We start from the raw sequence: 15,252 nt of genomic DNA, 5'->3' as shown, positions 1-15,252 counted from the left end.
TCCGTTAAACTACACTTAAAATGATTGAGAAGTGTTATTACGTCTATTGTTAATCTAGATGCATAAAGTGACTTCAATTAGAAAACTCGTTTTAGGACAACCCTACTTTCCCTCTGAGTTGTAATGTTCCCGGATGCGCGTCTCTCCTGCCTGGCCCTCTTTGTCCGGCGGCGACAGTAGGCCGTGATTAATATGGCAAAATGTGCGTGTTTGTATCAATTATTATTTTAAGCTGTACCACAACAGAAAGCATATACCGTGTGAGGACTGGTATATCGGCAATGACACACTGGAGAGGTTCATATTAACGACTACAGAGCAAGCAACGGAGAAAGGGTATAGTTTGCGTCCCAATAACGCTAACAGGCTAGCTAGCTAACGTTAATCAACATTTTATTAACTAGAGACCGGTTATTTTGTGCCGCTGGCTATCTTAGAGGCGAAATGTGTAAATTAAACAAATTGAATGTAGGTTATTCATTGTTGTAAATCATAATCTACATGTAATCTATAAAAAAAAACATAGTTAACTAACGATTAATGTTACCCAAATGTAATAGCTAACGTTGCTATCCAGCTAGCTAGCTTAATTGCTAACGTTACACATCTGTAAGTGATCATTTTTAGAGGGAGGAGGGGGGAGTGTTCAGTTTCATTCAGCCCGGCTCTTCATTTTGTACAAGCTGGCTGCTGAAAGTAACCCTGGCTAGCCACAGTTTTTGAGCAAGTGTGTTGGCCAGCAGACCCCGTGACAGTCAAAGTGTGGGGAACAAGATATCGAGTTGTAAATTGCAAGGGAAGACGCACATTACTTATCTATGTATAGAAACTGTCCTCAAATCCAAAGACTGTTTGACTCCACTTTCTAGTATTGCTCGGGTCCAAATTCTCAAGACTATTCGTAATTTTACATTTTTCTTACATGATATGAACGGTGACATTGCACAGCACCAACAGTCATATTAATGGCTGCCGAATCGGGGAGACTCCTGGCAGGACAAGGCCAAGGAAAGCGAGGCAAAGGTAGGATTTTGATAATTTATCCATCCCGTCTGTCTCAGACCACTAGTTACCACTGCTGCAAATCCACGTGTCTACAGGACTGTAGTCAGTTGTTCTGTCTTTTTACACGAGATACTAATGGTATGTTAAGCAGTATGAGGTGTTTTTATGTATATCTATATATATTTTTTTTGTGAGTGTGCATCACCTGGTAGACGGCTAGTAATGGCTGTTCAACAGTCTGATGGCCTGGTAATAGAAGCTGTTTTTATTCTCTGTCTTTGCTCTAATGCACCTGTGCTGACTCCATCTGTCTGAATGTAGCTGAGTGAACAGTCTGTGGCTTGGGTGACTGTGGTCCTCACCTCCACACACTGTCCTCATGCCAGTCAGTCAGGAATGTTGTTTCTGTCCCCTCCTGGTTCTGGACTTTGATCTTTACATCTGGTTTCTGTGTTACAAATGTACAGTATTGCGTTGTATTTATTGCAATGTCAACATGGTTAATCTTCACACTACTTACTCCAAACCCACCCTCACAAAAAGCATTTCTTAGGGAATTAGGAAAAATAGACCATGTGTATGTTCATCTGTAAACCGGAAAGATACTGCTAGAATGTCCCTCTTTATCTTTCATGTTCTCCTCTTTGTCTTCCCCTCTTTAGGTGGACAGATGAAGAGCCCAGAGAAGAAGAAGAGGAAATCCAATGCTCAGGTAACGACTGCCTTGGCGATTCTGATCTGAAGACATTCTTCCTTAATGTAAACATGTTTGCCGTGTTTGACTGGTGGGCTTGTCTGGGAGAAGGTTTTACTTGTTGTGTTCACTTTTTCTTGTGCTGGTCTTATGATTTGTTACACATTTAAGCATGATCTAAACTTAAGTAAAAAAAAAAAAATGTGTGGTAACATAGTTGACCACTTGTTACATCGATCAGTGGTTTCACTAGTTTACTATTCAACCATTCTACACTATGTGTAGCTTCTCTGCTCTTACCAAACTCACCTCGTTCAATCTCAATAATCCATTCTCTCTTGTCTCTATTCATTGTGTGTTTCAGGGGCCTGGTGGCGCGTTCTCCCACCTCTCTGAGTTTGCGCCCCCTCCCACCCCCATGGTGGACCACCTGGTTGCCTCCAACCCTTTTGACGATGACTTTGGCCCCCCGTCACTGCCGTCCCGACCCGGTGGGGCTGGAGGTCCAGGAGGGGGTCCCTTCCTCCCCAGCCCCGGGGCAGGTGGAGGAGGAGGGCCGTATGGGGGTGGAGGCAGGATGGGCCCCGGGGGCATGGGCTTCATGGGGGGCCCCGGAGGACCCGTAGGAGGTCCAGGTCGGAGACCGCCTTTCGGCCCAGGACCACCCAACGCAGGACCGCACCACCAGCTGGGCTTTGGGGGAATGCCTGGCTTCGGGGGTGGAGGTGGTGGAGGAGGTTTCCCTGGGCCTGGGGGTCCGTCGCAATTTAACATGCCCCCCAATTTCAGTCCCCCCATGCACCCTGGACCGGCGTTCAACCCCATGCTGTCCCCTGGTGGTATGGGGGGTCCTGGAGGAGGGGGGCCACCGCACCCTCGGTTTGGGATGCCCCCGCAGCAACAGCACGGACAGGGTGGGCACCCCTTCAACAGCCCCCCTTTAACAGGTGGCGGAGGCCCCAGGGGACCCCCCCATGGCCCCATGAACCCCATGGGGGGCATGCCTGGAGGGATGAACATGATGGGGGCCATGGGAGGTGGCCCCGGAGGAAACATGGGAGGGACGCCAAGTCTACCCCCTCAAGGACAGTTCCCTCCTTCACAAGATGGGCCCTACCCAGGCCCCAGCCCCCCGGGCCCAGGAAATGAGGATGGGAAGAACTTTGGTGGAGGCGGGCCCCAGTCTGGGCCTCCTCAGCAGCAGCAGCCTAATTTAAACTCCTCTGGTCCCCCAGGTCCAAACAACACTCCCCCCGGGCCTCCCAACTCTGGCCCTCCCCAGCCTGGAGGAGGCTTCCCTGGACACCCTGACCAGCATCCCAACCCCAACACACCCGGCCAGCCCCCCTCAGCACCGCCCCAGCCCAACCCTAACTCCTCCCCCACCGGCCCCCTCAACGGATCCCAGCCTCAGCAGCTGCCGCCGAATCAGCTGCAGGGGCCCAACTCTACCAACACTCCCTCTTCCAATAACCCGTCCCAGCAGCAGTCGACTCTGCCCAATTCTGCCCCCGGCTCCACCCCTTACAACCAGCAGAACAACACTCCTGGTGGATGCCCCATGCCCAATGCTCCCCCCAACTCTGCCCAGAACAACTTGACCAACAGTGGGGGCAACACCCCCGCCAGCAACCCTAACCCCCCTTCCAACTCCACTCCCAACACCCAGTCGCCGCTGCCCCCCGGCCCCGCCAACACCTCCACGGGCCCAGGCACCGGTCCAGGAAAGCTGGGGGGCCCGGGCATGGTGTTCCCCTGTGGCTTCTGCCTGTCAGAGGTGCACGATGACCAGGATGCCATCTTGTGCGAGGCTTCGTGCCAGCGCTGGTTCCACCGTGACTGCACGGGCCTGACTGAGCCGGCCTACGGGCTGCTGACCCGGGAGAGCTCTGCCGTCTGGGCCTGCGACTTCTGCCTCAAAACCAAGGAGATCCAGGCTGTGTACGTCCGCCAGGGCCTGGGCCAGCTGGTGGCTGCCAATGAAGGCTGAGGAACTGGAGGCGGAGGAGGAGAGACTGGGAGGGGTGCAGGGGAAGAGACAATGACTGCTCTGATCTCTCTCACCCAACCTTATCTGATAAGCCGTTTACAATGCCCAAATCTCTCTTTTACATACATAAACACACTTACACCCACTGGCCAGTTTATTGGGTACAGGAAAACGGATCGCTCCTATAGACAATGAGTCATGTGGCCTGCCATGTAAAGTAGGCAGACCGGCATCAAGTCATTCAGTTACTGTTCGATTGAACGTTAGAATGGGTAAAACAAGTGACCTAAGCAAGTGACTTTGAGCGTAGTATGATTGTCGGTGCCGGGCGCACCGGATCCAGGATCACAGACTCCCTCCTGGGCTTTTCACGCACAACAGTGTCTAGGGTTTACCGAGAATGGTGTGACAAACAAAACATCCAGAATCGTGCAAGCTATCAGGTGGGCCACAAACAGACAAATAACCGCGCAGTACAACAGTGAAGGGCAGAATGGCATCTCGGAACCCACAATTCATTAATCCTTGTCAAGGATGGGCTGTTGCAGCAGATGACCACACCGGATTCCACTCCTATCAGCTAAAAACAAAAAGAAGCAACTTCAGTGGGCACGTGATCACCAACATTGGACAATTGAGTGGAAAACATTTCATGGAACATTCAGGTTGTTCTGGAAGCAAAGCTGTGTACGACCCGGTACTAGATGTGTGTACCTAATAAACTGGCTAGTGAGTACATGAAGCACTTTGACTCTTTTGGACTGAACAACTGATTTCCCCATACATGACAATGCCCTGTCCACATTATCCCCCCTCCCCCCCCAGACATTTGGCCTGGCGACAAGCAAAGCACTGACACCAACACACTACCTCATACTTTGTGACTGACCAACACAGACTCCTCACTGACAGACTGACTTGACTGACCCCTGGTGGGAGCGTGGTCATCTTACTTACATACATACATACATGCATACATACCTGGTTTTGACCCAGAGTAGATGAATCCAAAGGAGACCCAGGCCACTCCTCAATGTACTAGACTGTCCTCCCACCCACACCTCCAGAGAGAAAAGAATGGCGCCACAGAAAAATTTGTAGATATGCAGCCTGAACGTTTGCCCAAAACACGCCTCTGTCCATCTTGGAATGCAGGAGAATCAACCAATGAACAAAAAAATGTAATTATATTATGTCTTGGATATGTCAATGGACTTTTTGTTTTTATACATTGAATCAACCATTTTTATATCTATTCTTCACTGGACACAGAAGTTGTGATATCAGTGCTGTTGGATGGTGTTGGAATAGCTACAAGTAGTGACATCATGGTCATATCCAATGTGTGTACTAGTCTTTTGGGAATGCATGTGAACAAATGCAGTAACTTTGTCCAATCTGTTTTTATTTGTAATTTGGTCTCTGCTAGAGGCCTCGAAGTAGACCAAATAACAGAGCGAAAAATATCAATGTTCATATTATTGTCATGTCAGGTGTTTGTAATTTTCCTTCTTAAAAAAAAAACAAAAAAAAAAAACATTCTGTCCAAGTTGCCTTTTTCTCACCCCATTCACATTTTTTGTACTGCTATCTGCTGTATAATAATGTGCTCTACTCAGGCGCCCTCTGGTGGGAACCTGAGGGACTGACCAGCAGCCCACACAGGGGGGGGAAGGTACTGAACTCTGAAGAAGTAAAGAGAATTGTTTTTGTACTCGCCCTTGTCAAATCTTTTTATTTGTGGCATTTGTTGTATTAAACATGGGGATACACTAAACCTGCTAAAACATATGCTGCTACTCTAGTCTAGTTACTTCAAATTGTCTAATGGCAGTACCAGGGTTGAGTCATTTCCCTTTCAAATCAGTCAATTCAGGAAGTAAACTGAAATATACATTTTCCTTTAAAAAAAATCCTACATTGGCATACGATCATATCTATCCATGGGAATAATTTGGAAAAGATTTCCAAAATTAAAATGTTTTCCTTACATTTTTTTGTTGTTGGACATAAGACTGTAAGTATGTATTTGCTCAAAGACCTTGGGGGGTCAGTACGGGAACCCAGCCCTAGGCAGATGGGTTGCCTCCCACAATGTTCTGACATACAGTACATATACCGGTAGTCCTGTTGCCCTAGGTCTGGGATTTCTGAGAGTGATTTGAGTGAATATATATATTTTTTTTTACCCAAACCCTGGACATTACTGACCAACCCTCACATGAGCATTGATAACCATTATGCTATGTCCATCCTTCAGTGTCTATCTTGGGGATTATATCCATCTAAATGCACTCTTGATGTCTGAGAAACAGAATGTTGTTCTGCGGAAATGTATTGAGTTCATAACTTTGCACTGATGCGTAACAATCCAACGGAACTTATTTTTGGTAGTAGGCGAGCTATGAAGAAATGTCATCATGTTAATGAGATTTGTTTATTACCATGGCATGATGTAAGTAGTCTATGGGCCAGGAGAATCTGCACTCCAACAACTATATTACCATTCATGACCAAAAACTAAATGAACCCTTAGTTGCATTCACGCAAAAATCACCTCAAATCCATACCTGATATGGTCACAGGGGAACTGCAACCTTATCAAATCAGATTGTATTTGTCACATGCGCCGAATACAATAGGTGTAGTAGACCTTAGTGAAACGTTTGCTGACAAGCCCTTAACCAACAATACTTTGAGAAGGAAAAAATAGACAAAAAATATAAATAATAAACAGCAGCTGTAAAATAACAATAGCGAGGCTATATACAGGGGGTACCAGTACAGAGTCAATGTGCGGGGGCACCGGTTAGTCAATGTAATTGAGGTAATATGTACACATAGGTAGAGTTAAAGTGACCATACATAGATAAACAGTAGCAGCAGTGTAAAACTAGGGTCTGGGTAGCCATGTGATTAGCTGTTCAGGAGTCTTATGGCTTGGGGGTAGAAGCTGTTAAGAAGCCTTTTGGACCTGGACTTGGCGCTCTGGTACGCTTGCCGTGCGGTAGCAGATAGAACAGTCTATGATTAGGGTGGCTGGAGTTTTTGACAATTTTTCAGGGCCGCCTTCTGACACAGCCTGGTATGGAGTTCCTGGATGGCAGGAAGCTTGGCCCCAGTAAGGTACTGGGCCGTACGCACTACCCTCTGTAGTGCCTTGCGGTCGGAGGCCGAGCAGTTGCCATACCAGGCAGTTATGCAACCAGTCAGGGTGCTCTCGATGGTGCAGCTGTAGAACCTGTTGAGGATTCACATTGAGAGAGAGGTTGTGTGCCTGGCACCACATAGCCTATGGGGAGGTCAGAGACCTGGCCGTCTCATCGTTGTTGGTGATCATGCCTATGTAACGGATGTGAAATGGCTAGCTAGTTAGCGGTGGTGCGCGCTAATAGCCTTTCAATCGGCTTCGTGGGTGACTGTTGTTGATGTGTGCAGAGGGTCCCTGGTTCGCGCCCGGGTTCAGGGCGAGGGGACGGACTAAAGTTAAACTGTTACATTGATGCTTTTGACCCGGATCACTGGTTGCTGCGGAAAAGGAGGAGGTCGAAAGGGGGGTGAGTGTAACGGATGTGAAATGGCTAGCTAGTTAGCGGTGGTGCGTGCTAATAGCCTTTCAATCAGTGACGTCACTTGCTCTGAGACCTTGAAGTAGTGGTTTCCCTTGCTCTGCAAGGGCCGTGGCCTTTGTGGAGCAATGGGTAACGATGCGTCGTGGGTGACTGTTGTTGATGTGTGCAGAGGGTTCCTGGTTCGTGCCCGTGTAACGGATGTGAAATGGCTAGCTAGTTAGCGGGTGCGCGCTAGTAGCATTTCAATCAGTTACGTCACTTGCTCTGAGACATTAAGTAGGGTTGCCCCTTGCTCTGCAAGGGCCGTGGCTTTTGTGGAGCGATGGGTAACGACGCTTCGTGGGTGTCAGTTGTTGATGTGTGCAGAGGGTCCCTGGTTCGCGCCCGTGTCGGGGCGAGGGGACGACGTAAAGTTATACTGTTACATTGATGCTGTTGACCCGGATCACTGGTTGCTGCGGAACAGGAGGAGGTTGAAAGGGGGGTGAGTGTAACGGATGTGAAATGGCTAGCTAGTTAGCGGGTATGCGCTAGTAAGCGTTTCAATCAGTTACGTCACTTGCTCTGAAACCTAGAAGTAGTGTTGCCCCTTGCTCTGCAAGGGCCGCGGCTTTCGTGGAGCGATGGGTAACGATGCTTCGTGGGTGTCAGTTGTTGTTGTGTGCAGAGGGTCCCTGGTTCGCGCCCGTGTCGGGGCGAGGGGACGTACTAAAGTTATACTGTTGCACCCAGGTCGAGGGGACGGACTAAAGTTATACTGTTACATTGGTGCCGTGACCCGGATCACTGGTTGCTGCGGAAAAGGAGGAGGTCGAAAGGGGGGTGAGTGTAACGGATGTGAAATGTCTAGCTAGTTAGCGGTGGTGCGCGCTAATAGAGGGTCCCTGGTTCGCGCCCGAGTCGGGGCGAGGGGACGGACTAAAGTTATACTGCTACATTGAACGCTGTGCTATGGTGTTGAACGCTGTCAATGAATAGCATCCCCACATAGGTGTTCCTTTTGTCCAGGTGGGAAAGGGCAGTGTTGAGTGCAATAGAGATTGCATCATCTGTGGGGGTGGTATGCAAATTGGAGTGGGTCTAGGGTTTCTGGGATAATGGTGTTGATGTGAGCCTTGACCAGCCTTTCAAGGCAGGTTACCTTAGTGTTCTTGGGCACAGGGACTATGGTGGTCTACTTGAAACATGTTGTTATGACAGACTCAGTCAGGGACAAGTTGAAAATGTAGGTGAAGACACTTTTTTGTTTAACTAGGCAAGTCAGTTAAGAACACATTCTTATTTACAATGACGGCATAGGAACAGTGGGTTAACAGCCTTGTTCAGGGGCAGAACAACAGATGTTTACCTTGTTAGCTCAGGGATTCGATCTAGTAACATTTCGGTTACTGACCCAACGCGCTAACCACTAGGCTACCTGCCGCCCAACTTGCCAGGTGATCAGCGCATGCTCGGAGTACAGGACACTTTATATAATTGTGTAGCGTAAACACGCATGTTAAACTACTGCCAGATTTCTCCTGTTGTATTCAACTGTGATATTTAATTATAATATGAATTGTGATCAATCAATGATCATTGCTGATCAATACATGATCATATATCTCTAGACTATCTGAGAATAGCCCTACAACCTACTTTAGTCTAATGCAAATGAACCGCATTAATGTACTCATGTAGCCTGTAGCAAATGGAGCCATGGAGCGCAAATGGGCGTTAAATAATCGTAATAGATAGACCTTTGATTGGCAGCACTGTCCCGCCGATATAGAAAAGACCTTACGTTCAATATGGGCCGCGCCAATCGGCTTGTTTCGAGGGCGGGGCGATATTATCTGACGTAGCCTACTGGCAAACAGGTTGCTTTAGCAGCGGGCAGCAGCAGCCGAACCAGGAGGAGTTTGTTCATGTCTGCAGTGTATTGTGAAACATATTCTGGGCTACAACACCGCAAGTGAGCACACGCATCTCTCGATAATCAAAGGGTACTTTAGACGTCGCTTCTGATATCTCGCCTGGACCTTCCTCCATTCTAGCAGGTAAGAGTATAACAACGTGGCTGCATTCAGCGACGCTACTTATTTGCTCCAGTATATGCGTTAGAGACGTCAACGATAGCCTACGCGTCATAGCCTACTCATCGTCGACATTTGTAACGCACAGATACTGGGGTAGCCTACTTATTATTTGCTTAGGTTATTGTCTATTTGTCATTGGCGTCGGTCGGGGTCAGTAAAGGAACGCCAAAGGGAATTGTTGAATCGTTCGTATTAAATAGCCTCTCTGCATTTCGCTGATCAGCGTTTTGGAGAGCGAGCGTTCATTTGGGATAAGCACAGAGAGGGGACACCTGTGGCTTTGTGGTGCGTTGGCAGCAGTCTTACTTATACTCCGCTTTTCCTGGCCACAACTACAGACTGGTGATGGAAATCCTATTATCGCGCTGTAATTGTATGCATATTGACACGTAGCCTATAAACGGCATATAGGGGTCGATAGGCAATAGTAGCCTACCCTGAGCATTTTGTAGATAGAGTAGTGAACACATATCTCCGTGTAGGTCGCAAGTGTTACGTGATACAGGCTGATATATCTGGTCATATTAGAGTCTCTTCCCGCTTCTCTTGTGGTCATCGTGCCACACACGCATCCCTAGTTTCGTTCACACGGATACTGGGTGGGTGGGTGTGACGCAATTAATTCGATTAGGTCAGGTGACAGTTAGTCTTTAGGCCCTCAATAATGCTTATTTTATTTGTCATAGGCCTATAACATAAACAGCATTTTTATATATATCTAAAAGCAACTGTCTGCTAAATAATAAGCTACGTGTGGATGTTCTGAGGAAATTTGAGAAATTATTATTGTTTCCCTAATTAGCAGAGTTTGCATGTGGTTATTCCTGTCACCTTATAAAGATTTTGAACATATGAAAATAATTCAGGTCAAATTGAGTTAGGCCTACTCTGTATGTTAACAATGACTCCTTTGAAGTTTACCTTTTTAAGATGGCACCAGAGAACAAGGCTGACATTTTACATATTCCTAACCAATAGTGTTTTTTGTTTGTTTCTTTGCGCTGAACTTTTTTTACCTATTTGATACATAATGTTGCTGCTACCTTCTCTTATGACAGAACATAACTTCTGGGCATCAGAACTGCGATTACTCCCCAGGACTGGCAGAATCCTTATTTTCCTTTATTGAGTCCGACAAGCCCGACGTGAATGATATACTGCTTCCCCGGGAACAGGCCCAGACCAGATCCCGTCATTTGCGTGAAGAGAAGGTGGAGAAAAAGGGGTCAGAGGGCAAGCTGCCTTCTGAGAATTCGTAGGTGATCGAATAAACCCCCACTTCCTTCCATTCTGCTAGCAAATGTGCAATCTTTGGAAAATAAAATCGATGACCTATGCAGAAAATTAAACTACGACTGGGACATTCAAAACTGTAATATCTGATGCTTTGCGGAGTTGTGGCTGAACAACGAAATTATCAACATGGCTGGCTGGTTGGCTCTGTATTGGCAGGACAGAACAGCGGCTATATTTTTGTAAATAACAGCTGGTGCATGACATCTAAGGAAGTCTCGAGGTTTTGCTCGCCTGAGGTAGAGTATCTCATGATAATCTGTAAAACTCTCTAGGTAGATAGTGTGGTCATCTGTATTTTTCGTAGCTGTCTACATACCACCACAGACTGATGCTGGCACTAAGACCACACTGAATGAGCTGTATTCTGTGTGGTACCAGGACAACATCTCCCTCAACTTGATCAAGACAAAGGAGATGATTTTGGACTACAGGAAAATGAGGACAGAGCACGCCCCCATTCACATCGACGGGGCTGCAGTGGAGCAGGTTGAGAGCTTCAAGTTCATTGGTGTCCACATCACCAACAAACTATCATGGTCCGAGCACACCAAGACAGTTGTGAAGAGGGCAGAAAAAAAATCTATTCCCCCTCAGGAGACTGAAAAGATTTGGCATGAGTCCTCAGATCCTCAAAAGGTTCTACAGCTGCACCATCGAGAGCATCCTGACTGGTTGCATCACTGCCTGGTATGGCAACTTTTCGGCCTCCGACCGCAAGGCACTACACAAGGTAGTGCGTACGGCCCAGTACATCACAGGGGCTAAGCTTCCTGCCGTCCAGGACCTCTACACCATGGAGATGTCAAAGGAAGGCCCTAAAAATGGTCAGACTCCAGCCATCCTAGACTGACTGTTCTCTCTGCTACCCCACGGCAAGCGGTACCGGAGCGCCAAGTCTAGGTCCAAGATGCTTCTAAACAGCTTCTACCCCCAAGCCTGAACTCCTGAACATCTTATCAAATGGCTACCCAGACTATTTGCATTACCCCCCCCTCTTTTACATGGCTGCTACTCTGTTGTTATCTATGCATATTCACTTTAATAACTCTACCTACATGTACATATTACCTCAACTAACCGGTGTCCCCGCACATTGACTCTACCGGTACCCCCCTGTGTATAGTCTCTCTATTGTTATTTTACTGCTGCTCTTTAATTACTTGTTACTTTTATTTCTTATTCTTACTCATTTTTTAAAAACTGCATTGTTGGTTAAGGCTAGGTGTCCCGCTAACTGGAGGGCGCGCAATTCAAATAAATAATCATAAATCATCACATGTGTCTTATCGGCTGAAAGCTTAAATTCTTGTTAATCTAACTGCTAACTCCAATTTACAGTAGCTGTGCCCCTCTACTAGAGGTCGACCGATTATGATTTTTCAATACCGATACCGATTATTGGAGGACAAAAAATCCGATACCGATTAATCGGACGATTTATTTAAAAATATATATTTTAATATTATATATATATATCATACACACACAAACACACACACAAACACACACACACACATTTTTGTAATGACAATTGCAACGATACTCAATGAACACTTTTTTATTTTAACTTAATATAATATATAAATACACACACACACACAGCTCTGAAGTGACAATGATACTGAAGAGTCTGCTTAGGAGACAAATACTCTCAACTGTTTAATGTTGAATGTTGAAAACAAAAACTGTCATTTCTATATGCAGGAAATCCTATTTTAATAATGGGCATGGTAAGAATTGACAACCAAAGTGCGAGTCATAATTCCCATGACACCTAGCAAAATCTGAAAAGCGGTTCCTTAATTTATTCCATAGGATATTTTTAGATTCACTTAAATTAAGGTCTGTGTTTCGTGTAGGCTTACATCACCGTGCCAATTTTATAACTGTGTAGATATCCATAGGACAAGGTAACTCTGATCAACATTGGCTAAATATAAGCGAAGATAAAAAAAATGTGTAGAGTGGATTTATGAAAATATGTTGACAAACGTTACCTTATCCTAGTGAGATTTACACGGGTATCAAAACGTCGAAGCGGTTTAAGCCTGCACGAAACACAGACCTTATTTGAAGTAGATCAAGACATTCTCTATGGAAGACATGAACGGTAAAATAACGAAGGAACCCCTGTCAAGTTCAGCCGCAAGTTATTACAGGAATTATAACGAGTGGACTATTTCTCTCTAACCATATACCTTTGACTAATCCGGAAAATATCACCTCAAACAAAACGTTTATTCCGTTCCGTATTTTATCTAACGGGTGGCATCCACGAGTCTAAATATTCCTGTTACATTGCACAACCTTCAATGTTGTCATAATTACGTAAAATTCTGGCAAATTAGTTCGCAAAAAGCCAGGCGGCCCAAACTGTTGCAAATACCCTGACTCTGCTTGCAATGAACGCAAGAGAAATGACACAATTTCACCTGGTTAATATTGCCTGCTAACCTGGATTTCTTTTAGCTAAATATGCATGTTTAAAAATATATACTTGTGTATTGATGTTTATGGTTAAGTACACAGTGGAGCAATGACAGTCATTGATTGATTGTTTTTTATAAGATAAGTTTAATGCTAGCTAGCAACTTACATTAGCGAATGCAGTAAGCTAACAGGCAGGCTCCTCATGGAGTGCAATGTAATCAGGTGTTAGAGCATTGGACTAGTTAACTGTAAGGTTTCAAGATTGGATCCCCCGAGCTGACAAGGTTAAAAATCTGTCTTTCTGCCCCTGAACGAGGCAGAACGTTCCTAGGCCGTCATTGAAAATAAGAATGTGTTCTTAACTGACTTGCCTAGTTAAATAAAGATTAAATAAAGGTGTAAAAAATACAAAAATACCGATTTCCGATTGTTATGAAACCTTGAAATCGGCCCCGATTTAATCGGCCATTCCGATTAATCGGTCGACCTCTACCCTCTACTAAAACTTTTATTTCTTGTTCGTTTTTGAATTTACAAGCCTGAAACCTTGAACATAGGCTGCTGACACCCTGTGGAAGCCATATGAATTGCATCCAGGGAGTGTTATGTGTTATATTCTCCTACATTATTTTAACATTTCTTTCCAATGGTACCAATTATATGCATATCCTGGCTTCAGGGCCTGAGCTACAGGCAGTTTACTTTGGACATGTCATTCAGGCAGGAAGTGGAGAAAAAGGTGCCTAGCCCTAAGAAGTTTAGTAAGTAATCATTTCACTGTATGGTCTACAGCTGTTCTATTCGGCACATGTGACAAAGATTTGATTTGCTGGTGTAGCCTGTATTATGATAATATAGTTTCCCTGTAAACATTCAACACCACACTTCACTATCACCTGGGCATGATGATACCTGTGTCCTCTTCTAATCTTCCTTTCGTATCTCTTCCAATCTGATAGGAGAATGGGTGCAGTGTTGGAGGGTGAAGTGTTGCTACCAGTAGGCTACATTTTAACACAAATTCTAAGCAAATTGTGTTAATACAGAAGAACTTGGCCTAAAACCTGTGCTTAAGGGCTGACATTCATAGCTCAATAGAAAGTGTATGGTTAAACGGATACGTAGAGCTACAATGAGAAACTGGTTAAACAGATACGTAGAGCTACAATGTGAAACTTTCACTGCAATGTTGTTTTACACAACCCAGCCTGCCCATCCCACTTTGCCCAAACCCATTCTCTCCCAGTACTGAAGTAGTGTGAACAGTATTGATTGGCTGTGGATTGACAGTACGGTTGTCATGGTTGAAGAACACTGCTAGATCGATATGTTTAATTGTGCTAAAGTGTTCTGGGATCCCAGAGTAAATCCTAACGGCATATTTGGAGGACATCTGAATATAAGTAGTGATGAGATTAGATCATTGCTTCCTGGGTTGAATCTAGATTTGTTTTGCCTTACAGAAACCTGGCTTCATAGTAACATTTTAATTAATATGATTGATGTTGCTGGATACAAATGTTTTAAAGAGAGAGAACCACTGGGAGAGAATGGGGTGTTTTCATATACATCAAGGACTCCATTAAGTGCGAAGAAGTGCTCCTGGGAAGTGAGCCGCCTATGGAATGTCTTGGTGTAAATGTGTTCCTGTCATCACAAATGCATTTTTATATTCTAGTTGGGTATAATCCCCCTGGATGTGATGTACAATATTATGCAAAATTAGAAGAACTACTTAAATCTCTTAAATCCAAGTCTGCATGGCTGGTTTTTGGGGACTTCAATATCAACTGGATGGACAACCCTGGCAAAAGTAGGCTTAAAGCAGTCATGACAAAACTAGATATCTGTCAAATGGTTCATGGGCCCACCAGAAATAGCCAGGCAAAGATTAATTTGATATTCGCAAACTGAGCGGATTGAATTACAAAAACAAAGGCGTGCGTCTTTCACTGGGGATGGGGGGACAGTGTGCTTTAGGACCATGTGGATGCCTCCGAGCGGTCGGGTAGGCTGTTTGGCGTGTTTATCTGACTGGATTTAGGACCGGGCTGTGTGAAGGCAACTTCTGGAAGGCTGGCTGGACCAGTACGGGAGAGTTGAGCATAGTTCCGTGTGTATGCGTTGTGCTCTTTCACCAAGTTGTGAAAGGATGCAGAACAGAAAATGGCTACTCTTTAGTTGACT

The 15,252-nt window shown here is 45.5% G+C and overlaps 2 protein-coding genes across 4 annotated transcripts in view; both read left to right on the top strand.

Annotated features, from left to right (window-relative positions):
* Window positions 1-140: 140 nt before the first annotated feature.
* Window positions 141-5,403, top strand: pygo2 (pygopus homolog 2 (Drosophila)). 2 transcript variants are annotated; one of them, XM_055875855.1, is made up of 4 exons: window positions 141-336; window positions 949-1,023; window positions 1,668-1,717; window positions 2,064-5,403. In XM_055875855.1, the coding sequence occupies exons 2-4, from the start codon at window positions 966-968 to the stop codon at window positions 3,687-3,689; spliced, it is 1,734 nt and encodes a 577-aa protein (XP_055731830.1). In that variant the 5' UTR covers window positions 141-336; window positions 949-965; the 3' UTR covers window positions 3,690-5,403. The 2 variants fall into 2 exon arrangements, with proteins under 2 accessions (XP_055731830.1, XP_055731829.1); XM_055875854.1 differs by having other exon boundaries at window positions 141-1,023.
* Window positions 5,404-9,120: 3,717 nt separating this feature from the next.
* Window positions 9,121-15,252, top strand: part of cgnb (cingulin b) — a 61,670-nt gene continuing 55,538 nt past the window's right edge. For both annotated transcript variants that reach the window (XM_055875853.1, XM_055875851.1), the window contains exon 1: window positions 9,121-9,300. The gene's annotated coding sequence lies outside the window, so the exon portion shown is untranslated. The remainder of the gene's footprint in view (window positions 9,301-15,252) is intronic.

The sequence above is a fragment of the Salvelinus fontinalis genome, chromosome 22 (assembly GCF_029448725.1).
Source record: "Salvelinus fontinalis isolate EN_2023a chromosome 22, ASM2944872v1, whole genome shotgun sequence".
Lineage (NCBI taxonomy): Eukaryota > Metazoa > Chordata > Actinopteri > Salmoniformes > Salmonidae > Salvelinus > Salvelinus fontinalis.
Note: the sequence above shows the minus strand (reverse complement) of the source record. Positions and strands in the feature narration are given on the sequence as shown.

Coding starts and splice junctions, on each gene's coding strand:
- pygo2 (XM_055875855.1), top strand. CDS start 966: ATGGCTGCCGAATCGGGGAGACTCCTGGCAGGACAAGGCCAAGGAAAG. Junction 1,024..1,667: donor CCAAGGAAAGCGAGGCAAAG/GTAGGATTTTGA, acceptor TCCCCTCTTTAG/GTGGACAGATGAAGAGCCCA. Junction 1,718..2,063: donor AGAGGAAATCCAATGCTCAG/GTAACGACTGCC, acceptor TGTGTGTTTCAG/GGGCCTGGTGGCGCGTTCTC.